At 45.4% G+C, this 27300-nt stretch overlaps 1 protein-coding gene across 4 annotated transcripts; it reads right to left on the reverse strand.

The window, feature by feature from the left end:
- LOC121584740 (myotubularin-related protein 3) lies at positions 1–26774 on the reverse strand. Of its 4 annotated transcripts, XM_041900818.2 has the most exons (21): positions 26621–26774; positions 14959–15038; positions 14363–14434; positions 12870–12959; positions 12571–12687; positions 10256–10338; positions 9971–10137; positions 9769–9865; positions 9360–9473; positions 8841–9052; positions 8469–8600; positions 8153–8264; positions 7361–7556; positions 6988–7173; positions 6533–6703; positions 6061–6206; positions 3900–5436; positions 3535–3645; positions 3285–3373; positions 2068–2094; positions 1–1190 (listed from the first exon to the last, which is right to left on the reverse strand). In XM_041900818.2, the coding sequence occupies exons 3-21, from the start codon at positions 14363–14365 to the stop codon at positions 1013–1015; spliced, it is 3768 nt and encodes a 1255-aa protein (XP_041756752.2). In that variant the 5' UTR covers positions 14366–14434; positions 14959–15038; positions 26621–26774; the 3' UTR covers positions 1–1012. The 4 variants fall into 4 exon arrangements, with proteins under 4 accessions (XP_041756752.2, XP_041756753.2, XP_041756754.2 ...); XM_041900819.2 differs by lacking the exon at positions 2068–2094; XM_041900821.2 differs by lacking the exon at positions 3285–3373 and having other exon boundaries at positions 1129–1190.
- Between the last annotated feature and the right edge of the window lie 526 nt (positions 26775–27300).

A 27300-nucleotide genomic window follows, 5' to 3' on the forward strand; every position in this document is an offset into this window, starting at 1 on the left:
ATTTCAACTCGTGAATTCGGGCCTCTTTCTAGAGCTCCGACTTTCTGACCTGAAGATCACTGACGTCATGATTTTACCTTGTATTGTTTTGAACGCGCCATTAGTTCAGAAGCTCTGTCATAATACCAGCTGTCAACATTATCTACACTCTGTCTGCTATTGGTGTGTGGCACTTATTCACACCAAGAGAGGGCAAAATGGAACCAGCTAGTAGAGGATTCATACTTTGATGCCATTCAAACGAACACTTATTAGATCTCAGTGACTCCCAAATCCCCTCCCTGCTTAGGGCAGAGTCCTTACTTCAGACACGTAACTCAAGTTGAAATTCTGCCCAAATTCATCCAGGTGTTCCCCAGAAGTCAATGGAAGGTCTTGCCATCACAGTCCAGCCCTATTCTGGACACTGGAAGCGGTTTCTGAAGCACTGGAGCTGTTTTTCATTCTGTCCGAGCTGTTTTTCATTCTGTCCCAAATCTCTCCACTGTCCAACAGGAAAAGTAACTAGGGGATGGATGATGGTACTACTCCTGTAAGAGAGAAATGTATGTGGGGTAAAAAACGCTTTTAAAAATGTTTCAGATGAACACAAGACCTCAAGAAGACTTTGCAGCATCATTCGGAGATGACCCTCTTGTGCCCCCCTGGACAGCAGGACCAGACAGGCCATCCTCGCTCTATCGCTGTCCCAGTCCAACACTACCTCGACGAACACTACCAGCAGTCCTCTGTGTGTTGTCACACACCCATCCTCCCCCCGTCCATCTGTCCATTAATTCATTCCTGTGCATAACCACCATTCAAAGTGCTTAGCATCTAGCAAAAACACCTTGTTCACCGACCTCCACTACATCTGGCATTGTAGACCTATATACATGAAAATCCATATTTTGCAGCACACACATGTACATGGGACATTCTGCAGCTCCTGAGCTGGTCAGCAATGTGCCTGACTGTGTCAGTGGCTAGCTGGGTATTGGCTGGGGGGTCCGGCCTAGCCCCTCCCAGGGCCCTAGTTGGAGCTGTCTGTGATGGGTTCTTCCAGCTCCAGGTCCATGGGATTGGGAGCTGTATTGATCTGGAGGCTGCCGTAGCAGGTCTTACACACACGGGTGGGCTCAAACAGCTGCTGGCTTGGCACGGGGATCTTCTGGTCGCAGCAGCTGGCACAGAATACATTCCCACAGTTCCTACAGGGGGAGACATTGAGACAGCACAGGTTCAGTCTCCATCACAGAGGGGCTGTTTAATGGGTATAAGAGAAAAACCCATGCAGCAATTAAAAGTAAGACCCTTTGATTAATATGTAGGGCAAAATCTTTATACTCATCATAACTTGTAATACTGACACCCTGATAAGAAAACCTGACTGGCTGCACTTCATCAGGGAAATGCAACTTTTTAAAGTGGTCCCCTGAGTAAATATAAACCCACAAATCACCCTGGACCATCCAGGCTGGTCACATACAGTACTGTAGGTCTTAAAGGACTGAGTGGACTCCAGTAGCATGCTGGCTGGTGGGGTGCGATGCAGGGGGCAGCATGCTGTCAGGATGTGAAGGGCCTACAGTAGGTACAGTATGATGAGGTGCTATGGTGGTGTGGGGGGGTCCATTGTCCCGTGGTTCTGTATGTTATCAGACTAGTGGCTCAACACTTAGGTCACTGATTAGACATTTCCAGGTGGAAGTATTGGTGAAATGCCTGAAAACCAAAACCTCCCCTATCGCCCACTCACTAATGCACCCCTTGCACTGCCATGAAAAACAGGTGTGTTGTTAATACATATTTTCAGACAACTGCCAGCCACTCTCAGCTTCATGCTCATACCTTCCACATGACAAATGACCAGACAGGAGCTGGCCATCAGGGTCATGTGAGAACCATCTGAGAGTTTCTTAAGGAGAATGCTGCCAACATAAAGTGACTGAGTGGGTTGGTTTTACAGTAGGCAGGGGGTGGGTTAGTTTAGGATGAAGTCAACCAAAAAGGTGGAGCAATGCAGGATTAGAGGGAGGGGAGGTGAGAGGGGAGAGGGGGAGGGGGGACAGTGGAGCCGTATCTCACCAGGCCTCTTGGACAGGCTCCCTGTCACTGTGGAGGAGAGGAGGGTACAGAATGGAGCAACCATCAGAGAGAAGCCCAGACCAGACTCACACACTGCTCTCTCATCTAGTCTACACTGCTAATACAGACAACATATCTCCCTATCACACTCACTCAGACACTGTAGAAACCCTACTTTCCCAGTTCCATACATAAACACTAGACCTCTTTACATAGGCTACTCCCATTATGGCACGGATTCAAAAACTTTCCACAAGTTTCCTTCACTGTGGTCTTGACTGGATGATACCAGTAGCACAGAAAAGGTCTGTCTTGAATGGCCTTTATTTATGCTGCACATTCAAACAATCTTTAAATTACACTACATGTCTGCAATCAGCCCTACACAGTGTAGCAAACGTCACAAATAACCCATATGCTAACATATTGCCAACAAGCTAATTGTCATGTAAGGCCTTTACAGCTGGGCTCAAAGCCAAGACACCTTGTAAAACTCCAGTTTGCATAACAGGGAAAAAACTAAATGAAGATGCTTTTTAGGCTACAATGTGGCATTGTGAGCATTCTGTTGGACCGGGACCAAAATGGTGCCGGTAAACTAGTTTGCTGACTATGGCTTAACCAAGATGATGATGATAGTAAACAACAAAGTGAAAAGCAGACAGCATATTGATATGCAGCTTTTGAAGCAGCATGGAAATCTAAATAGCAGTGGCAACATGTTGAAGCTGTCCCACATTGGCCCAGAGAACAGGGGAAGTAGAGAGGATAACAATATGAGGAAATGAGAAAACCAAAGAGGCAATGCAGAGACTACAGCACCTGCATGGCAGATCTGTCCAATTCATAAGCACATCCACAACATCCATGAAGAAAACTAAATATTTGTCTTCTCTCACAAAACGGTAATGATAGAATGACAATTTTCATTGTCATTTATCATTGATGCCTGCGCATAATAAGGCAAATCACATTACAACACCTGAATTACAGGCGATACATTTGCAAAGCAAAAAAAAGACCCAAACGAACAAAAGCAGGAAGCTCTGGGAAAGAAGAAACAAAACGAGTAGAAAACAAACTGAAATCAACAAGCTTGAACTGAGACAGTGTCTCCTTAGCTTAGTCTCATCACATCAGAAGTGATAGTAGTGTGTCTGTGGGCAGCCAGGGCCCAGTCAAAACCATAGCAAGGACAAGAGCCTGTGGTTGGTTACCTGCAGTGATGCTTCCTGGTGGCGAGCCAGAACCTACTCTCACACCCGTAGCACTGGGCTGCCAAGTGGTCCGGGTACCAGCGGGTCACCTGCAACAGGCAGCCAAACGGCAGTTCTCAGCTAGCATCTTAAGGTCAGCCAAACTTTATCTGTGAACTCCCAGTCTCTACAGCCACTATAGTCCATCATTCAACTTCCACCCCTCATACCTGTCCCCTATTGTAGCATCTCATTCAGCCAGGCAGCTTACCTCACTGTCATTCTTGTCCACCTGCTCCCAGCTAGCCTCTGAGAAGAGCTCTGTGCTGCAGCGTGACAGGCAGTTAGCGTCCAGGTTATACTCCGAGTCTGTCATTGAGGTCTGAGTGAGAGGGAATGAGACAACAGAAACACAGTATCTTTGTAATTTCACATCTGACTAAATATTAATAATTACGTGGTTCTCCCCTCAAATGTCTAGTTCCTGAAAGTTTCCTCTACTTCTCACAAATACTAAACATTTTCCTCAGCACTATCAGTCTGAACAAATCATTTTTGAAACTCCTCACTCAAATCAACTTAGTCACGGCTCTTAACTGCCAAGTCATCTCTCTGCAGGGTGAGGCCGAGTCTTACCACTTCGTCTCCCATGTCTCCGTTGATCCTGAGGGATGCTGCGTGGTGATGGCTCTCCAGGCGGCTCCACAGCTCCTGCACCTGCTTCTTCAGTGTCTCTACCTCCATCTGGTGGCCTGCCTCGATCTGCCTCAGCCGCTGCTGGATGGCATCCGTGTGTAGCGTCAGCCCGTCGTCGTCCAGGTGACTGCGGGCCGGCTGCTCGGGGCTGGGTGTGGCAGCGGGGCGCCCCAGTAGGGCGTGGAGGCAGCGGTGCTGGGAGCAGCTTCCCCGGCGGTGGTGGGTCAGGGAGCTGCAGGAGGCCAGGGACACCTGGCGGCTCAGTGGGGCCCGCTCCCCATTCACCTTGTGAGGGCCACTGCAGGGCTCCCCCTCCAAGCTCTCGCCATTACACAGACCATCCCTGCTGGGATCAGCACTCAAAGACTGGAAGGCACTGATGGAGGGCCGCTTGTGTCCTCCATTTGAAATCCTGGGTGCCCCCTGCTCTGGCTCTGCCTCCCCGTTCACTCTCCTGTGGCAGGGGGGTTGACTCCTGCCTTCAGTGCAGGGCTTGGGGCCTGGGCAGACGGGTACATGCACTGGGGCCTCTGGCCTGGTGCAGGCCTCTTCAGTCAGAGTCTCTGTTGAGCTCTCCATGAGGGAGGCCCCCTTGTCAACCTGCACCAGGACCTCATAGAGGTGTCTGCTGGACTTAGGCTCTGGTGGAAGGTGATTCTCAGCAGCCTCTGGTGTCATCTCTCCAAAGCCATTGGTCATAGTTCTAGGGGCAGCGGGGGCTGGCTGGGCTGGGCTGGGGGTGCTGGTGCTAGGGTTGTGGTCTGGCTCCTCCTGGGCAGTACAGTTCTCCAGAACCTGTTTCACCAGCTCCTCTTCCGGCTTCTCTACCGCCTCCTGCTCCTTTGGAAAGTCCGTGGGACTGGCTGGAGAGACACTAAACTCCTCCTCAGGTTCATCTGTGCCATTCTCTGGGTGATGCCCATTAGTGATAGTCTCAGCCCCATTGATGTTAGCTTGTTTATCAGTCTCAGCATCACTGGTGCTGACCTCTTTCTCTGTCCCTGTTCCATTAGCGTTAGCATCAATCAGAGTTTGAGCCACGGCAATAGGAGGAGCAGCAGCGTTAGCCTCTCTCTGAGCATCGGCACCAGCCTCCTCCTCCGTTGCTTCCTGGAGAATGTTCTCCATCTGTCCCTCTGCCACAGTCAGCTCAACGGAGAGCTCCATCTCTTCTCCTGCTGCTAACAACCCCTTGGAGGCTCTGTCTCTCAGCTCAGTCTGCCCTCCTTCAGGGCTGTCCTCCGGCTCAGAGTCGGCCGTGCCTGCCTGAGGCCCTGCTGCGCCAGGCTGGCCATTACCCCGCCCATCCTGAGCTCCCCCTCCGTCGGGCCCCACAGCGATGTTGAGCTCCAGAGAGCGCCGGTGGTCCTGCCACTTCTCATTCAGGTTTGGGTCACTGGAGCGCCGGTTGGGGGCAAGCGAGCTCCCCAGCTCACACGCGCTGGGCAAGTTATCGAAGGAACGGGTCTTCGGACGTCTTTCGAGGGAGGAAAGAGAGGAATTGAGTTGATTAGCACATGGAAAAAACAGCCTTTTATCCCATAACAATGGCTCTGTATCTTTGAGGCCTCATGATTGAAGTGGAGGCTGTGTATATAATCAGGTAATCATATTAGAGTGTTCAGGATTAAGACATGAATGTCCACAAATGGAAAATACGGAGTGACGCATAGCTCAAGTGATTGAGAAGATGATGTAAGATTAGCGTTGTAATCAAATGTTACCCCCATAACCTATTGATCAAAGAAAAACTAAAAACAGACAGTTAATCTTGCACAGAAAATAAAATATGGAACGTATTCAGCACTGTTTTTGAAACACGTCCTCAACACAGTTATCGTCAATAACAAATTACCACAAAAATACCTTGCGGTATGTTGATGTTGTTGTAAACAGCCTCAACCTACTTATTTTTCTCTTTTCAAGACACTGACAAAGTCATGAGAGATGAAATAAGCAGGGATAAAAAAACGCTTTGCATTTCCCAGACCAATCATTGTGTGAGTGAAAAGCAGTTACAGAGCGAGGTCCCTCTGGCTGTGGTGCCCTCAACCTGGGTCTATCTTACATCAGGGAGTAGGGAGCAGAGTGGCAGGCTCACCTGCCCATGGGAGTGTCCTCAGGGTTGGCGCCTGGCACAGGATAGGGTGCACACGACTCGTCAGAGGGCGTGGTGGGGGAGGAGCTGGGAAGGTATACTGCCGTCCACAGCATCAGGTTACGCACATGACACACTGGGTGGAGCACCTACAACAGACAAAACTTTAGATATAGGAATATACAGGGGGTTGTACATAAATATAAATATATGTGACAGACAAAATATTCACACTTGAGCAAGCAAGACAAGAAAGTACAATGTCAACAAAGTGGCCACAAAAACAGTTTTAAATAGATAAGATGACATTGTTTGTGTCATAAATTAAGTTTAGGTCTAGGACCATGAACATTTTAAGTAAACAAATATAAGTTATAGCACTCTTGAGCGTCCCCTAAAAGTCCCCCCCCCCATTGTATTTAAGGCATGGAAGACTGTTCCAATATAAACGGGTGAGCAAACAGAGCAGACATACAGTCTCGGAGTGGGAGGAGTAGAGCATGTTCCTCAAGGCGCGGTTGGCTGGTCGCAGCAGTGACCACACGGAGCAGGTCCTCTCCCGAACCTGACGGTCCTCCCTCTCCTTCCCACTGTTGCACAGGAAGGTGCCAAACAAACAGGAGTAGGAGTGCTGCACCATCTTCACCTGCACAGAAACACACAAACATGCAGGAGCATGCTCACATCTCAGGTATGATCATGATAGTGAGATTAAAAAAGGCCATGCATCTCTGAGCCTCTCCAGGGTAATTACATTTCACGGTCTCACAGCCAGATAAAGATAGTAACTCACTCCAACAAAATTTGACTGTCATTCATACTAATCCAAATATAAAAATGTGAGTTGCATCCAATTCTGTGATCTAATTCAGATTCCTGACTAAGTGAGTTTGATTCCATCATACTCAGGTCTATGGTCATCCTCCTCACCAGGAAGGCCTCATTGAACTCAAAGGAGCATGGGAACTGCCTTTGGAGCTGGTGAACACAGTCCAGCCACTGCAGGAAGACCGGGCAGCGCTCGTTCAGGTCCTCAGAGTTCTCCCCGTGGCCACAGCGGTCAGCAAACTTATGGCCAAAGTCCAGCCACTCAGTCTCCACCAGCACCTGGAAGCCCTGTAGAGAAATCATACCAACAGTAAGAGATACATTTCAGTCAAAATGGATGTTATACTTTAAGATGGGCACATACGCATTTCTTCCAGCCATGTAAATGTGCCTCTATGTCTAATTATTAAATCAACCTAAAATGTTCCTATACACAACAATCAACAGGGCCCAATGATCGCCCCAGCCAGCCTACCTCAATGGTGCGGTAGTATGGGTCCAACAACAGCTTGGACAGGGCAGCGATCTGGGGCGTGCGGTCCCATCCGTCAGAGCAGTGCACCAGAACAGGTCTGTGGTCGCGGTCCACAGCGTTCACCACCAGCAGGGCCGCCTTCAGCAGCAGAGACAGGTGCTGCAGCCACTTGGTGCTCTCCAGAGCAGACAGCCAGCTGCAGAGGGAGAGAGATGGTTAAGCCATCTCCTGAATGCACAGCCTCACTGTAGTGTACATAAACTACTCACATACACTCAGTCACACCAAGCACTGACTTAAACACAACAGCTCATCTTAGATACAGACAAACCAAAGACCTCCTCTAAATGTGACGAGCAAAGAGGCTCTTATACAAACAATAAATAAAAACAGGGAGTTTTCAAGCTGTCTCAAATCAAAAATATGTATCTTAAATATGTCTGTTTCATTGAATTTGACCATAGTTATGAAAAGTGTTTACTATTATTGCGTCTGAGTACTTTCAACAATGTGCTCTTGGTTTAAGGGAGACATTGTGATTAAATTACAAATGGCAGAGTGGAATGTGGGAGTTCAGATGGAAAGAGATCCTTTAGCTGTGGGCTGGGCCAGGTTCCTAAACCAGAACCAGATGTGTTGGCAAGGCCAAAACACAGCTGGAGTTACTACAGTTACTGAGCCACCATGGCAACAAACTGGAGTGGAGTAGATGGTCTCTACTTGTGTAATTCATCTTGGATTGTGAGTCCAGTCGGAATGGACCTCCACTACAGTGGTAGAGGCACAACTCACTTCGCCGGGTCGGGCATCTGGGTGCAGAGGAAGCGCAGAGACTGGAAACTCTTGCGGATGGAGTGGATGTTGGCCATGCCCATGAACACCACCTCACAGTTGGGGTAGTACTCTGTATGGAGGAGGAGATGGTGAAAGTCAGTTTGTGGCAAAATAACATATCATTAATCCCAAAACAACTACTCTAGGGCAGAAAATAACAGTACAGATTGTGAGTTTGGACAGTTTTTCTGTTGACATTAAGTTGACAACCTGCTTCCATGCAAACCCATTGACAGTCTCCTGAATCCACTGGCCCAGAGAGGAGCCGTCTTACCTGGGCATTCACAGCCCCCTCCCTTGGCCCTGTTGGCCACAGCGGCTGCATATGACCTGGCATCCAGGATCAGCAGCTTTTGTGGCTGGATGGCCAGCGTCTCTACCTCCGAGCTGTTCGTCAGCGACGATTCTGACACACAAAGAGACACAACCTGAATTAAATCTCTACATAGGTTATGACAGTCAGTATTATCAAATAAAAGCAGTAATACATGTGATGGCCCCTCAGACAAGCCCTGACAGGCCCACATTGCACAAACAAGTGTCTGCAGCAAAGCCACACAAACAGATAGGAAGGTGCTGCTTCAGCACTCTGTGTGTATGGTATGGTGTGTGAGAATTTGTGCATGTTTGTGTGTTGTGGACTGACCGAAGTCAGTGTCCACGAGGTCATTGGCGCCGATGATTCCATTGGTTCCATTGATGTAGGATCCGTTTGCCAGGTGTTTGCAGGAGCTGCAGTCCACAGCACAGGCCCTGGCGATGGACTGGACCAGGTGCTCGTCGTCTGCATTCCTCCAGCCCCACCAACTGACCTCCGGCTGGCCGCAGCGGGCGATCACAGCCCCACTGCTCTGGTGCCTGGAAGAGAGGCATGGGACAGTCAGGAGACACGTAACAGAACAGACTGCACTGTGTGGGAAAACAACATGGAGCAACCCTGATCCATGTGGCCTCTGGAGTCAATAACACTATCAATAACAAGGTATCCTGTGAAAGGATTGGGTCCAAAAAACGTACATATGCAAAGATGGAATCCCCCTTACTCACGCAACACACCTCAGGGTGAAAGGAGTTGTCCTTGCTTTGCATTGTATTCGCAGACAACCTAACCCTGTTCTCTCTCACTGACTAACAACACTACACACAGACAGAGAGAAAGCCCCACCTGAACACAACGGCCGGGAACCTCTTCCAGGAGCGGAAGGCTGCCACATTCTCCAGCTCCTTGTCTGTGATCCAGGCTGGCACCAGGAGCTGCTGCGGATAGCTGGAGCACAGCCTGGCAACACCAGGTGAGAGAGGAGCAGGGGTTAGAACAGGAGGGGGGCACAGGCTGAGTGATGCCTCTAAAAAGCCCCTATCCCCGGACACCTAATCGTGGACAAGGCCCTTATCTACAGGAGGCTCATCACCACTGGAGGACAACAGTACAACCAGCCTCTGTATCAGACACACAGAGCAGTGTGTGCAGCAGGATGACAGCAGACAGTTTTCATGTCACTACCCTAGGAGGCCTGGTAATCAGATCAGCCCTGTAGGATGCAGGCTGTCAGGGGGCTGTTGGCTGCTCATACCGGAACTTGCTGTTGATGTCAGATATCCTCCAGGCGTTTTGAGTGTCAAAGCCCATCCTCTCCACCTCGTTCTTGAACCAAGAGGTCACATGCTCTCCTAACGGGGCACACAGGGACACAGAGGAGATGTGAGATGAGACAAGATGAAGGGAACGACTTAGGTCTGTCACCACTGAGGACACCGGTGTCCCGGTCAGCGTACCTGGCCTGCACAGCTCCCCGTGCTGCTCCTTCTCCCCGGCGTACACATCCACACACCAGGCATGGAAGGGGAAGGAGAAGAGGTCCTCCAGGCAAGACGGAGGGCGGACCGCAGTGTTCAGCCGCTTCAGCCACTCCTGACACTGCTCTAAGGTGGAGAACTGACACCTGGGAGACAAGTAGCACAATCATACGTACTAGCTATAGGCCTAAACCAAGACATGAACATCAGCAAAAATGTTACTTGCAATATGCATGCATGTATTGTTTCAGTTGGTCCTCCTACCTGACGACCTTACAGTCCTTGCAGGTGACATGGAGCTGGAACATGTCACGACACTCCACAGTCTCTATGAGCTGCAGAGGGACCTGGTGAGAGAAGAAGTACACAGACACAGGAACTGAACAGTCACACTCTGTACCACAATCTCCAAACCAGCAGGCTGACATTTTCCACACACAAATAACCTAGCTTCAGGCTCTAGGCCTACATGTGCTCAACATTTGCACTAGGGGATATCCTAAAGAAAGACAGCAGAATTCACAAGCACATGCAGTAAATGCTTGTGCAATATTGCCACCAATAAAATGTCTAAATTCCAAGCCAGTTAGTAGGCTAGTTCATGTTTCATGTTAAGTGTGATAATGCCGATCATGCAAGGAGTGCTAAAGGCTACACTGCTGTCCCCATGTAAATCTGAGCACATACTGCACCTCGACACCTACGGCTGCAAATGTAAACTAGCTGTATTAGTTGTCAAATGGCATTTCCCAGGCAAAGGTTGTCATTTTCACATCTCCTCGAGCACTGCCTTCCGATTTGATGTTCTTCCCTCATGTACTGATTCAGTATGTAAAACTGCTGGATCATAGTGCAGTAAATGTTCATCTGCAGCCCTATCATCTCACATTTACTGTCTATTAAACCCTCATCTGATCTTGGCAAATACCATCAAAACTATAGTATTATACTTAAAGGTCCAGTACGTAGCTTTGTGGGCAACTCGAGGCGTAAGTTTAGCTTTTGTGTCTTTTTACTTTCGGTTTTGTACACCAGCTTCAAGCAATATGTTTTTAGTTATTGAAAAAATATATTTCACAGCGGTTTAGATCGTACAATCATTCTCAACACCCCTCAAACTCAACTCTGGACCTCGAAGCCAGTTCCACTGCTTTTTTTCTGCTTCCATTGTTCCCCTGTAATCAGGGACTGATTTAAAACCAGCAGGATCAGAAAACCAGCAGGATCCGGACCTTGTAAGAGTTAAATACCCCTGCTCTACACTATACATTGCTTGTTTGGTCACAAACTGAAATTAGGCGAACATTATAGCATTTTTGCAAGCAGGTAATGGCAGAGCAAAGAGTTTCACCCAAAATCACATTTTCTGCTCTGCAGTGACTCAGAGGGGAGTGCAGCGAATGCTGTTTCACAATTCCAGCACGGTCCAATGCCATGCATAATGGACAGGCGGTCAGTGTTCAACGGGTTAACACACACACACAGTTGCCATGATGTCATCCACCCCAGCCCAGTCTGTGGGCAGGGCACCACACTGTGCATGCAGGGGCTGCTGGGTACTTACTGACACCTCACAACAACTGTCACTCTGTTGTTCAAAACAAAACAGGAGAGACAATAAAGAAAAGGGAAACAGAGTTAAAGCTGTGTCTGTGCTGCTGCCTGGCCACACATTCCTTACGCTCGCACATCCCGCGGCTCTGTTTTAATTCCTGCTCTCTAATCTACATCTGACCACACCATGAATTCCTTGGATGCTTGTTAACGGCCTGCCTCACTGCGCCAGCACTTTACCGTCCCATCCAAATGTGTGAAGAGAACACACTCTGTTGTTTCATGGAACATAGTGAGATTCAGTTCCAATATAACACGACTGACTGACGGCAGCAATGGAAAAAAAATCTAATAGGTGAGCTAGCCGGTAAGAACTGGAACATTCTAACACACTGTTAGTGTGGAGGTGATTGAACAAAAACGTCCCTGTATACCTAAAAACATGCCGATCCAAAAGGAGAACCTGCACAACTGTACATCAATGCTGTTTATCACTACGGTACTATACTACAGTACTACACCATCTCAGGATGGTGAGACGAAGTGAAGCAGTGTCATTTGTTTGAAATGGGGGGAATTTTCTGTACTAAGACCAGTGTAATGATGAGATGTCAATTTAAAAGAATAACTACACATTGGTAACATATGGTCTTTATATAGACAACATGGCAAAAGGGGGAGAGGGCGGAAGTGTTGTGCATCCCTGACGGGATCTTTGCAACCATGGCAACGGCGAGTGGAAAGAGAAAAGCAAACGACTGAGAATGCCCTCTCCAGACTGCCTGCCTGCCTTGTTACCACAACAGTAGTGGCACACTGTCACTGGACCCATCACACAGTCTCCATTCATAAAAAGTCAAGGTACACAGAGACTGGAGACAATAGGGTTTCACTTTACTGACCAGCTGTAGAGTTTCTTCAGACACTTAGGCACTGTCTGTGAAATTAAAGTGTGTGTTAGGCTGGGTGATAAACTGTGTGCTATCAAGTACCTAGCCTTCATTTAGTTAGTAGGCAGTACTTACGTTGACGATTGACTCTTTGAACTTGATGTGGAGGCGGTAGCTGGACATGGCGATGATGGCATCCTCCGCTCTCCCCACATACTTTGTGAACTCACCATGCAGCTCGGGAAAGGGCACCTGGCACCACAAGAGGGAAGTTATCAAAGGGCACAGAACCTTATCACTTGAAAAGGTGCCATATAAATACACACCTACGTACTGTAAATTACCATTACAAACACATTTAGAATGACTTTGCGATAACTGTACAGGCATGACTTGGCATTGTGCTAACCAGCTCCGACAACTAGTGTTCTCACCTGCAGGCTCTCCTCCTCCAGGACTGGGGGCTTCTTGGGGAAGATCTGATTGGCGTGGATAGATTCCATGCTCTGCGGACCCTCCTCCTCCTGCAGAACATATGTAGTTGATTATGTGGAATGTCCAGTGTCTTGTAAAATAACTCAATAGTCCACTACTATCCCCATTCACTGGTTACAATCACCTTCGACTGTAGCCATTCTCCAACCACTCCCACATTTAACCTAATCTGTTTTCATACCTCTAACAGTAACTTAATTGAATAGGCTTTCAAACAGCCACTGATGAAGCCAAATGTAATCAGAGGAGTGTTGATGCTAAAACCAACTATAAATAGTGAGGACACACGTGAGGAGCTCTTTGATGTTGCATACCAACTTCCCAACTTAAGATTAGCATATTTCAGAAACCCACAGAGGGCATTTCTTTGATGGTAATGTGAGGCATGAACACATAAGCAGTTAAATTGTTTTTATTCAGGGACTAAATTGGTGAAAAATGTTTAGACTGCCTTCTGAAACAGGGAGGGCTATAGCAGAAGGCTGTACTCTATGCTCTGTCCCGGTCTGTTTCAGCCACACCATGGGGCCCATGGGCGGTAAGGCTAGGACACTATAGGAGTCCAGTCTAGTGAGAGCATGATGGCAATACTGGCAGTGACAAAGAGAGATTAGGGTGGTCTGGTCCATAGACATTGCAGATAAAGGACAGGGCTGGGGCAGCAGGCTGCTGGCTCAGCACGACCATCCCACTAACTGATTGTGTCTGGGAGCCAAGCTGACACAGAGTGTCCTGTCCTGTCCGCATGGCTGGGGTAACACTTTGCAGGGGCCAGTCAGAGGGCAGGCACAGGAACGCATAACACACACGGTCAGACACACACACACAGGCAGAGACACACACACGGTCAGACACACACACACGGTCAGACACACACACACGGTCAGACACACACACACGGTCAGAGACACACATAAAATACATACACATCAGGGTTTTAAGATCTGAAAGACACTCGCCCATCAGGCAAACCAGGAGTATTTTTTGGTTGACCGAAGATAAACACATTAAACAAAAAATAAATAATTTATAACAATAAATCTCCTTCCCAATGGGGCAACCTCCACAAGCAGGCTCAACTTGCGCGACTGCTCAGGTCACTTGCCCCGAGTTATAGGGCAATCCTTAATTTCAATCCCCGCACACACACGTTTTCCGAGCAAGGTTTATGATTGACCAAGATGTAACTCATATCACATGCAGTGGTAATACTACTCCATATCACCATAACACTGAAAGGCTTCCAGTCAAAATAAAAGACTCCCTGCTGAAGCACTGTGTCCGATGCAACCGTCTAGCTACCAGTAAACACAGCTGATTTAAAAGGCTGAAAATCAATGGAGAGTTTCCGATTCTGCAGACAGCACACACACAGATCGCAGCTATTCTTCACAGGTAGATAGAAAACAGCCATGATGAGGATGCACTTTACCATGGCCCTTGTGAAGGAGTGTGGGTCACTGGATAAGGAACAGGCCTTCCTCACTGGACCCCAAATCTATGTCTGTAGAGAGTGGAAGAAGGGGAAATAAAGAGAAAGATGCTGCTAATGCTTTACTGCTTAATCTTACACAACAATCTCATTTGATTGCTCCATAAAACTGACTTCAGTAGGTTTATCTTATTGCAGAGGTTCACTTGTAAACAATCCCTCATTAACAGTGATCACATGGATGAGAGTAACACCCTGCAGTACCTGGATTTGGAGTGCAGGGCACATAAACAGTCATTCTGTGTCACATGTAGAAAATGAAATGCAGCCCTTATACAGACATTTTACATTTTAGTAATTTAGCAGACGGTCTTATCCAGAGCGACTTACAGTTAGTGAGTGCATACATTTTTTTTCATACTGGTCCCCCTTGGGAATCGAACCCACAACCCTAGCGTTGCAAGCACCATGCTCTACCAACTGAGCTACACAGGACCAAGATGTTATTTTCAATAGGTTGTCATCACTTAAAAATGATAGGAAGCTAAACTAACTGAGTAGTGAGTACTGTGATGTGCACCAGTTTTGCTACGTACCAAAGAGAACAAGCAACAGATGAGGTGCTATCCTGATGATCCTGTTTTGAAAATGTCAGTTAGAGTGAAGACATTGAATTCTGTAGGAAAAGAGAGAACATGAAACTAGTTATTATAAGGAATGAACAAATGGTTAATTTGCTAACTCTTCTAAACATCCCAAACAGCTTACTTTTCACTGGAACATTCAATCTACAATATACCTTTTCATTCCCTGGTAAATATAGCTGTGCTGATGGTTACAGTAGGCTGCAAGTGAGGTGAGAGACACCACTTAAAACACATTTATGGAATGGAAAGAAGCCATTTACGTAACATGGGTCTTGTCCAGTTGGGCCACAGTATACTATCCTCATCAATACTGATGGGGGGAGGAGTGGGGAATTATAAAAATAAATAACAAAATCGATACAGCTAGTGCATTCGGAAAGTATTCAGACCCCTTCCTTTTTTCCACATTTTGTTATGTTACAGCCTTATTCTAAAAAATCCTCATCAATCTACACACAATACCCCATAATCAGGGCTCCCGAGTGGCGCAGCGGTCTAAGGCAGTGCATCTCAGTGCTTGAGGCGTCACTACAGACCCCCTGGTTCGATTCCAGGCTGTATCACAACCGGCCGTGATTGGGAGTCCCATTTGGCGGTGCGCAACTGGCCCAGCGTTGTCCGGGTTTGGCCGGTGTAGGCCAGTAACCAAAAATCTCCATTTAATTCATTTTAAATTCAGGCTATAAACGCAACAAAATGTGGAAAAAGTCAAGGAGCGTGAATACTTTCTGAAGACACTGTACATTTTGGGAGTTCAGACATAAAGGCTATTGTTAGAAAGATTAAGTTATCGTCTATTACAGTCAAATAATGTCTAAGCGTTTCGGTATCCATATGACCGATTCTGTTGGACCAAACCTCAAATGCAAATAGCGAGTTTAAATTGCTTTTTGTCAGAGGAAGAAGTTATTTTGTCTTTGCTGTGAGTGGAAGGGGCTTGGTGTCTATGCATGTGGGAAGGTGCACAGTGTACACAGCACAGAGGGAGATGAAACCAAAAAGACACAGAACGCTCATTAACAAAAGTATAATAATGTAAACCTCAATTTCTTCGATACAGGCATTTGGAACATTGCGCTAAAACATGAATTTGAATTAATTCGATATATCGCCCAGCACTATAACAGAGGCATTTTGCATTATTTTACCTTTACATTGCACCTTCATTGTCTCATCTCTGTTCAAGATTTGCAACCTGCCTGCCTGCATTAACAGTCCCACATATGCTTGTAAATGTCAGACCCTGCAGACTGAAACAGCACGATTCCTTTCTGAACTGTAGAATCTGAACCTACTAGATTGTGAACACCTAGGCACAGCCTAAAGGGACGTAATTCTGTCACCCGACTGAGGCGAGAGCTATGTTAGCAGTGCATGCTCCAGAGGCACCCTCCTCCTCACTGGCACTGACTGATAAAACATATCTGTCACACACACACACACACACACACACACACACACACTGGTGCGTGGACACACCAACAGAGCATGTTGTTTACCTCAGCGGGCTCGTGACCCATGGCCTCGGCTCAGTCTGGCTCTGTGTGCAGAGTCACACAGGGCAGAGCTAAGCCCCTTAGCGCCTCAGTCCTGTCCTGTGACTACCATGCATCTGATCTGAACCTGCAGCACTCAAGCAAAGGCTTAAACCATAATCTCTCAAAGTGAATACTTCCCATCTCAGTGACATAAGGAGGATATGAGGAAATAGAGTCAGAGGATCTGTGTGACGTTATGGGGAAGAGTAAAGTTTGAGTAGTTGCATGTGCATGAGCTGGTCTCGAGAACCCAAGAAGGCTTACAACTTCCCCTTTATTGGGTTCTCAGCTGAACATATGGACCACAGCTCCATGTGAACTACAATCCCGATGCTCTGTTTTAATGTTTAGAAACGTTAATAATCCTCGCTTGCGATAGAGTATTGGAAACCTTTGGAACTTAACTTTCATACCAGAAAGAAATAACCTTCCAAATACAAAAGATACACTTACTGTGCGCAGTTTAACAATTTTGCTCCCGGCTGTTTTCACCGCCTCCAGCCGAGGTGGCAACAACACATCGTCTCTCACCTTGTGCTAGCATTTCCATTGGGCCATTCCATTCCACATTTCCAGCTGGATCGCATGTGTTTTTCTCAAAATAAATAAATATATACACTGCTCAAAAAAATAAAAGGAACACTTAAACAACACAATGTAACTCCAAGTCAATCACACTTCTGTGAAATCAAACTGTCCACTTAGGAAGCAACACTGATTAACAATAAATTTCACATTCTGTTGTGCAAATGGAATAGACAACAGGTAGAAATTATAGGCAATTAGCAAGACACCCCCAATAAAGGACTGGTTTTGCAGGTGGTGACCACAGACCACTTCTCAGTTCCTATGCTTCCTGGCTGATGTTTTGGTCACTTTTGAATGCTGGCGGTGCTTTCACTCTAGTGGTAGCATGAGACGGAGTCTACAACCCACACAAGTGGCTCAGGTAGTGCAGCTCATCCAGGATGGCACATCAATGCGAGCTGTGGCAAGAAGGTTTGCTGTGTCTGTCAGCGTAGTGTCCAGAGCATGGAGGCGCTACCAGGAGACAGGCCAGTACATCAGGAGATGTGGAGGAGGCCGTAGGAGGGCAACAACCCAGCAGCAGGACTGCTACCTCCGCCTTTGTGCAAGGCGGAGCATGAGGAGCACTGCCAGAGCCCTGCAAAATGACCTCCAGCAGGCCACAAATGTGCATGTGTCTGCTCAAACGGTCAGAAACAGACTCCATGAGGGTGGTATGAGGGCCCGACGTCCACAGGTGGGGGTTGTGCTTACAGCCCAACACCGTGCAGGACGTTTGGCATTTGCCAGAGAACACCAAGATTGGCAAATTCGCCACTGGCGCCCTGTGCTCTTCACAGATGAAAGCAGGTTCACACTGAGCACATGTGACAGAGTCTGGAGACGCCGTGGAGAACGTTCTGCTTCCTGCAACATCCTCCAGCATGACCGGTTTGGCGGTGGGTCAGTCATGGTGTGGGGTGGCATTTCTTTGGGGGGCCGCACAGCCCTCCATGTGCTCGCCAGAGGTAGCCTGACTGCCATTAGGTACCGAGATGAGATCCTCAGACCCCTTGTGAGACCATATGCTGGTGCGGTTGGCCCTGGGTTCCTCCTAATGCAAGACAATGCTAGACCTCATGTGGCTGGAGTGTGTCAGCAGTTCCTGCAAGAGGAAGGCATTGATGCTATGGACTGGCCCGCCCGTTCCCCAGACCTGAATCCAATTGAGCACATCTGGGACATCATGTCTCGCTCCATCCACCAACGCCATGTTGCACCACAGACTGTCCAGGAGTTGGCGGATGCTTTAGTCCAGGTCTGGGAGGAGATCCCTCAGGAGACCATCCGCCACCTCATCAGGAGCATGCCCAGGCGTTGTATGGAGGTCATACAGGCACGTGGAGGCCACACACACTACTGAGCCTCATTTTGACTTGTTTTAAGGACATTACATCAAAGTTGGATCAGCCTGTAGTGTGGTTTCCCACTTTAATTTTGAGGGTGACTCCAAATCCAGACCTCCATGGGTTGATCAATTTGATTTACATTGATAATTTTTGTGTGATTTTGTTGTCAGCACATTCAACTATGTAAAGAAAAAAGTATTTAATAAGATTATTTAATTCATTCAGATCTAGGATGTGTTATTTTAGTGTTCCCTTTATTTTTTTGAGCAGTATATATATATATATATATATATATATATATATATATATATATATATATAGAGAGATAGATATAGATATATATATATACACACACAGTTGAAGTCAGAAGTTTACATACACTTAGGTTGGAGTCATTCAAACTCGTTTTTCAACCACTCCACAAATTTATTTTTAACAAACTATAGTTTTGGCATCTACTTTGTGCATGACAAGTAATTTTCCCAACAATTGTTTACAGACGGATTATTTTTCTTATAATTCACTGTATCACAATTCCAGTGGGTCAGAAGTTTACATACACTAAGTTGACTGTGCCTTTAAACAGCATGGAACATTCCAGAAAGTGATGTCATGGCTTTAGAAGCTTCTGATAGGCTAATTAACATCATTTGAGTCAATTGGAGGTGTACCTGTGGATGTATTTCAAGGCCTACCTTCAAACTCAGGCCTCTTTGCTTGACATCATGGCTAAATCAAAAGAAATCAGCTAAGACCTCCACAAGTCTGGTTCATCCTTGGGAGCAATTTCCAAACGCCTGAAGGTACCATGTTCATCTGTACAAACAATAGTACGCAAGTATAAACACCATGGGACCACGCAGCTGTCATACCGCATCAGGAAGGCGACACGTTCTGTCTCCTAGAGATGAACGTACTTTGGTGCGAAAAGTGCAAATCAATCCCAGAACAACAGCAAAGGACGTTGTGAAGATGCTGGAGGAAACGGGTACAAAAGTATCTATATCCACAGGAAAAACGAGTCCTATATCGACATAACCTGAAAAGCCGCTCAGCAAGGAAGAAGCCACTGCTCCAAAACTGCCATAAAAAAGCCAGACTACGGTTTGCAACTGCACATGGGGACAAAGATCGTACTTTTTGGAGAAATGTCCTCTGGTCTGATGAAACAAAAATAGAACTGTTTGGCCATAATGACCATCATTATGTTTGGAGGAAAAAGGGGGTGCTTGCAAACCAAAGAACACCATCCCAACCGTGAAGCACGGGGGTGGCAGCATCATGCTTTGGGGGTGCTTTGCTGCAGGAGGGACTGGTGCACTTCACAAAATAGATGGCATCATGAGTAAGGAAAATTATGTAGATATATTGAAGCAACATCGCAAGACATCAGTCAGGAAGTTAAAGCTTGGTCGCAAATGTCCTCCAAATGGACAATGACCCCAAGCATACTTCCAAAGTTGTGGCAAAATAGCTTGAGGACAACAACGTCAAGGTATTGGAGTGGCCATCACAAAGCCCTGACCTCAATCCTATAGAACATTTGTGGGCAGAACTGAAAAAGCGTGTGCGAGCAAGGAGGCCTACAAACCTGACTCAGTTACACCAGCTCTGTCAGGAGGAATGGGCCAAAATTCACCCAACTTATTGTGGGAAGCTTGTGGAAGGCTACCCAAAATGTTTGGCCCAAGTTAAACAATTTAAAGGCAATGCTACTAAATACTAATTGAGTGCATGTAAACTTCTGACCCACTGGGAATGTGATGAAAGAAATAAAAGCTGAAATAAATAGTTCTCTATACTATTATTCTGACATTTCACATTCTTAAATAAAGTGTTGATCCTAACTGACCTAAGACAGGGAATTTTTACTAGGATTAAATGTCAGGAATTGTGAAAACCTGAGTTTAAATGTAATTGGCTATGGTGTATGTAAACTTCCGACTTCAACTGTATGTATATACAGTGGGGAGAACAAGTATTTGATACACTGCCGATTTTGCAGGTTTTCCTACTTAAAAAGCATGTAGAGGTCTGTAATTTTTATCATAGGTACATTTCAACTGTGAGAGACGGAATCTAAAACAAAAATCCAGAAAATCACATTGTATGATTTTTAAGTAATTAATTTGCATTTTATTGCATGACATAAGTATTTGATCACCTAGCAACCAGTAAGAATTCCGGCTCTCACAGACCTGTTAGTTTTTTCTTTAGAAGCCCTCCTGTTCTCCACTCATTAGCTGTATTAACTGCACCTGTTTGAACTCGTTACCTGTATAAAAGACACCTGTCCACACACTCAATCAAACAGACTCCAACCTCTCCACAATGGCCAAGACCAGAGAGCTGTGTAAGTACATCAGGGATAAAATTGTAGACCTGCACAAGGCTGGGATGGGCTACAGGACAATAGGCAAGCAGCTTGGTGAGAAGGCAACAACTGTTGGCGCAATTATTAGAAAATGGAAAAAGTTCAAGATGACGGTCAATCACTCTCGGTTTGGGGCTCCATGCAAGATCTCACCTCGTGGGGCATCAATGATCATGAGGAAGGTGAGGGATCAGCCCAGAACTACACGGCAGGACCTGGTCAATGACCTGAAGAGAGCTGGGACCACAGTCTCAAAGAAAACCATTAGTAACACACTACGCCGTCATGGATTAAAATCCTGCAGCGCACGCAAGGTCCCCCTGCTCAAGCCAACGCATGTCCAGGCCCGTCTGAAGTTTGCCAATGACCATCTGGATGATCCAGAGGAGGAATGGGAGAAGGTCATGTGGTCTGATGAGACAAAAATAGAGCTTTTTGGTCTAAACTCCACTCACCGTGTTTGGAGGAAGAAGAAGGATGAGTACAACCCAAGAACACCATCCCAACCGTGAAGCATGGAGGTGGAAACATCATTCTTTGGGGATGCTTTTCTGCAAAGGGGACAGGACGACTGCACCGTATTGAGGGGAGGATGGATGGGGCCATGTATCGCGAGATCTTGGCCAACAACCTCCTTCCCTCAGTAAGAGCATTGAAGATGGGTCGTGACTGGGTCTTCCAGCATGACAACGACCCAAAACACACAGCCAGGGCAACTAAGGAGTGGCTCCGTAAGAAGCATCTCAAGGTCCTGGAGTGGCCTAGCCAGTCTCCAGACCTGAAACCAATAGAAAATCTTTGGAGGGAGCTGAAAGTCCGTATTGCCCAGCGACAGCCCTGAAACCTGAAGGATCTGGAGAAGGTCTGTATGGAGGAGTGGGCCAAAATCCCTTCTGCAGTGTGTGCAAACCTGGTCAAGACCTACAGGAAACGTATGATCTCTGTAATTGCAAAGAAAGGTTTCTGTACCAAATATTAAGTTCTGCTTTTCTGATGTATCAAATACTTATGTCATGCAATAAAATGCAAATTAATTACTTAAAAATCATACAATGTGATTTTCTGGATTTTTGTTTTAGATTCCGTCTCTCACAGTTGAAATGTACCTATGATAAAAATTACAGACCTCTACATGCTTCGTAAGTAGGAAAACCTGCAAAATCGGCAGTGTATCAAATACTTGTTCTCCCCACTGTATGTATATTCCCTCGCTAGTTTAAAGTTGAGTTCCAAATGTTTCCAAAACCATATCGCAAGCGAGGCATATTTACATTTAAACAGCGCATTTGGGCAGCATCTGGCCATTTCCCTCACAAGGAAAAAACGGACATTCTTTGACTCCATTGTAGTGTAAGGGAATTTGAGTCATGATAATGGCAAGAGCTAGTCTAGCTGTAATGCTCTGACACATAGGCCTGATATTATCAAAACAATTGACAGTCAAAGCCAATCTATCCAGCAGTGAATAAAATATGTTACTCAAACTATTTATTGCTAGCTAAACTGAAAGAATATCCTGTGCCTGGCTTTAACTGTGTGAATCACCAACACTGGTCAAGGACCAGTAAAGAAGAACTAGCCTATAACTTTCCCGATAATTTTACTAACGTAAAGTAAATGCCTTGACAATTCTTTGGTTTTTAAACAACGAATTGACTATGTCGGTTTAATTATTTGAATTCCATTTCATTCGTTTTTTTTGTGAGATCAATGCGCACATTGCACAGTTTCTCTAGAGATAAATTAGATCAAGCCCGGACTGTGTGATGTAGTAGGGAGTTGTCGTTTCCAACAGGCCAATATTCTACATAGTCTGGCACAGAAAACGTGGTAATTAATTACAATAACAATAATTCACTGCGCACCTACTAGTCCGGTCTGTGTTTCTTTTACTCCTGCTACGTAGAAGAGTCAGAAGAATGAGCGATCGAGAGGAGAGTAGTTGCTTCCCGAGGTATCTCTACCTGAAAATACATGATCTAAGTGACTGATAGTTGGTCATAAAAGTATGCCTTATTTACTTTGAAAAACTACTAAAATAGTGATTTTGTCAGACAGCATAGGCAGCAGCTCTATAGAGATGAGATGATGACTTGGAATGAAATAAAGTCATCAAATAAAACAAATGTAATATACACAACAAGTGAAATATTTTATTAAAGTAATGTGAATAAATGATGGTTAATAAGTGATAAGCATTAATGGGCAGTCACTACCATCATTGGAATTGTAGTTTTTTTTCTGTTTTGTTACAGCATTCAACCCACATAATGCATTTACTTTTTTTATTTTTTATTATAGAAACTGAAATCTGTGATAATTTTTTATAATTGAACCGAAACAGAACCGACCTCAAAAAGCACTCATCGCTCAGCACTAATAGAATATTTATCACCAGGGCTATATTCATTACACCGATTTTGTTGCAAAAACCTTTTACGCCAAACGCTCTTCAACTTGACGTAAAAGCGGTTGGGTTCTTAAACAGAAGTTGTAGTTCATTTTAATTGTATGGTTTCCACATGTTGCCATTCAATTCTGAATAGTTTGGCACAAGCTGCACATCTAGCTATAAATTATTGATTCTTCCATGCTCTAAAGTGGAGTGAAGTCCGCTGGATAAAAATAAATAAAAAAGAGAGACACGACTGAACTACAACTTCCGTTTAAGAACAAACGGAACTCAACAGCGTTTGGAGTAAACGGTTTCTGTGTGCAAAACAACAGACGAAACGTTTTGCGACAGAATAGGAGTAATGAAAACACCCCTGGCATAATGTTAGCCAACTAGCTAGTAACCCATTCATAGACGCCAACTACCTTTAGCGCCTATTGATGATAGCATCTTCTGGCGGGGGAATTTTGTTAAGAGCTCTGGCGCTTGTTCTGAACGTTGAAACGCATAGCTTGCGGTACAGTTTTGGAAACATAAGGAACTAGGGCTGGGCAATATATCGAAATGATTTGATTAATTTGAATGTTTTTGCGCAATATTCCAAATGCCTGTATCGCAAGAATCGAGGTGTTCTTATTTTTCATTTTTATGAGCGTTTGTCCACTTCTTCTCATGTTGTCTTTTTGGTTTTGAAATAAGGTTGGCCACTTCATTTCAACATCTGAACAAAGTGGACAGGCTAGCATGCTGGTCAAACAGTTGGAGATAGAAAGAAAGGGTGTGTTCATAACAATTAAACTGTTGTGCCATGTTAGCTAGCAAATAGATCCAAGTTGGCTAAACTTGAAATATAAAGATATTACTCACTAGCAAGTGGGCTTGTGCTTGAGAGTGTTTATGAGACCTGTGTTCCTTTTCAATAATGCCTGCTACAAGAAGTTAGTCATTATTAGTGAATGTGCATTATGCATGGTTCTGGTTAAATTTGTAACAAAAATTGAATTTTCATAGACTGACTTGAAAGCCAGATTAGTGATTTTTGCAACAAAAAAAAGTAGGTTAAACTATTTAGATAAAATAATAATTATTAGTGGGTCTTATGGTTGTGGAAGGCATATATATATATATATATATATATCTATCTATCTATCTTCGGGACCCCAAGGGGTGCACGTTTTGGTTTTTGCCCTAGCACTACACAGCTGATTCAAATAATCAATTAATCATCAAGCTTTGATAATTTGATTCAGTTGTGCAGTGTTAAGACAAAAACGTGCAGTCCTTGGGGTCGCAAGGACCGAGTTTGGGAAACGCTGGCGTAAGCGTAGCTGGGGAGGAAGTGTAGTTCGTCAACTGGATCTGTGTATGGATCTGTGCAAAAAAAAAGATAGTAAGTGTATATTTTTTATTTGAATGATTATTTCTCGCTATGTTTCAAAAACCATTTTGCAAAGCGATGATTATACATTTCTAAATGTTAAAAGTGTGGGAATTGTAGTTTACACACAGCCAACCGTGGGCGAAGCCAACAGCTGAAAACCCTAGGAAAATTGTTTAAGAGCTAACTAGCTAGGTACACTATATATATAAAAGTATGTGGATACCCCTTCAAATGAGTGGATTCTGCTATTTCAGCCATACCCGTTGCTGAAAGGTGTATAAAATCGAGCACACCGCCATGCAATCTCCATAGACAAACATTGGCAGTAGAATGGCCTTACTGAAGAGCTCAGTAACTTTCAACGTGGCACTATCATAGGATGCCACCTTTCCAACAAGTCAGTGCGTCAAATTTCTGCCCTGCTAGAGCTGTCCCGGTCAAGTGCTGGTATTGTGAAGTGGAAACGTCCAGGAGCAACAACAGCTCAGCCGCGAAGTGGTAGGCCACAAGCTCACAGAATGGGACCCCTGAGTGCTGAAGCGCATAAAATTAGTCTGCCCTTGGTTGCAACACTCACTACAGAGTTCCAAACTGCATCATCAGCACAATAACTGTTTGTCGGGAGCTTCATGAAATGGGTTTCCATGGCCGAGCAGCCGCACACAAGCCTAAGATCACCATGCGCAATGCCAAGCATCGGCTGGAGTGGTGTAAAGTTCACCACCATTGGACTCTGGAGCAGTGGAAACGCATTCTCTGGAGTGATTAATCACGCTTGACCATCTGGCAGTCTGACAGACCAACTGTAAATTTGGTGGAGGGTAGGCCCCTTTGTTCCAGTGAAGGGAAATCTTAATGCTACAGCATACAATTACATTGTAGATGATTATGTGCTTCCAACTTTGTGGCAACAGTTTGGGGAAGGCCCTTTCCTGTTTCAGCATGACAATGCCCCCGTGCACAAAGCGAGGTCCATACAGAAATGGTTTGTTGAGATCGGTGTGGAAGAACTTGACTGGCCTACACAGAGCCCTGACCTCAACCCCATCAAACACCTTTGGGATGAATTGGAACGCCGACTGCATACCGGGCCTAATCATCCAACATCAGTGCCCGACCTCACTAATGCTCTTGTGGCTGAATGGAAGCAAGTCCCCGCAGCAATGTTCCAACATCTAGTGGAAAGCCTTCCCAGAAGAGTGGAGGCTGTTATAGCAGCAAAGGGGGGACCAACTCCATATTAATGCCCATGATCTTGCAATGAGATGTTCGACGAGCAGGTGTCGACATACTTTTGGTCATGTAGTGTATGTTAAAGGCCTATAAAGCGAAAGTGCAGTAGAAAAATAGCAATTTCAACAACTATTATTGGATAACTAGCAAACTCAAGGTTAATATTAGTTAGCGAGAATAATCATAAACGTATTATTTGCCAACTACGTTAACGTTAGTTTGCAGGCTGGTTAATTCTCTGAATATCCATTCTGTCAGTCACCGTTTCGACGCACATAACGCGGGCCCCATGTTAACTGTAAACAATTGCTACATACCATTTACCCGATTGGAGTTTACCTCGTTAACATGTAACGTTAGCTAGCTGGCTAACTTAGGTAGTTGCCGTATTTTCCTCTCTGATCCATCTTTTAACGTAGAACACAGTTTAACATTACGCCAGTTTACTAACTAGTAGCGTCGAGCTAGCCTACTACTAGTCCAGTCAATCGAAACAATACCTGGCTAGTTAGCAGCTAATGTTAGTTACGCTGTGAGAATGCTATTTTCTCGTTATGACTTTGACTGGTCAAAATAAATATTGCTGTTTGGGTACGACGTAGTTGTGCTTATTCTTCTCATAAAGTTACAGTTAGCTAGTCATCGTAGTCAAAGCTGGCCATTGCTAGCTCTGTGTGGAACTGTTTTTGTTGTTGTTATGAGATGGAGGGCGGACCCCAAAACAGAGGCCTCTGTCAAAACACACCGAAGCACGGAAACAACCTGCGGACTCACCAGGGAGAAAGCAATGAGAATAGAAACGCGAATGATCCAGTTGAAGATCCGTGCACTGGGTTTGCAATAAATTACACGTTAAGAAATAAATATGTCATATCCGAGGCCAGTTTCAATACGTCCCGTAGAAGAGTCGAGTCGCCATCGCTGTGAATCTCCAACCCAATAGTCTACGTGACGTGGTACGCAACGTAACCACGTTTATTTGGATGTGGGGGAGGGGTACGCAAACGAATCACGCGAACATGTAAACAAATAAATGCAAGATAAACGCTATCCGGGGTCACTGGGACGCCCATACCCTAAACCCTTACCTCTACACCTATCCTAACCTTAACTCTTACCTTCACGGTTTAACATTTAAACTTCAATGGGGTAACGTCAGTTGGGACGTCCCAAGGATACGATTGAGGCTTTTCCAATTCTACCATCTACTAAGCTTTACATACATTGTTAGTAGGCCTAAGCTTATACTAGGCCACCAGAGAGAATTGTAGAAAACCAGCCTTAACCTATTTTCCTATGCTTTTGTGCATGTTGACACCAATTTAGCATTGAGAAATGATCAAGCTGAAGCACTCATTTTGATTTGATTGATTTTAATATATCCATCAATAAATGATGCCAGAAATAATTACATTAAAATATTAATTATATTTTCCCTGTGTGTGTGTGTGTGT

The sequence above is a fragment of the Coregonus clupeaformis genome, chromosome 16, assembly GCF_020615455.1.
Source record: "Coregonus clupeaformis isolate EN_2021a chromosome 16, ASM2061545v1, whole genome shotgun sequence".
Classification (NCBI taxonomy): Eukaryota; Metazoa; Chordata; class Actinopteri; order Salmoniformes; family Salmonidae; genus Coregonus; species Coregonus clupeaformis.

Bases quoted from the DNA above. Each gene is read 5' to 3' on its own strand.
- LOC121584740 (XM_041900818.2), bottom strand. The intron at 8,265-8,468 runs GTAAGACGGCTC...TCCTCCATACAG, and splicing joins AGGGGGCTGTGAATGCCCAG to AGTACTACCCCAACTGTGAG. The intron at 7,557-8,152 runs GTGAGTTGTGCC...CTCCCTCTGCAG, and splicing joins CAGATGCCCGACCCGGCGAA to CTGGCTGTCTGCTCTGGAGA.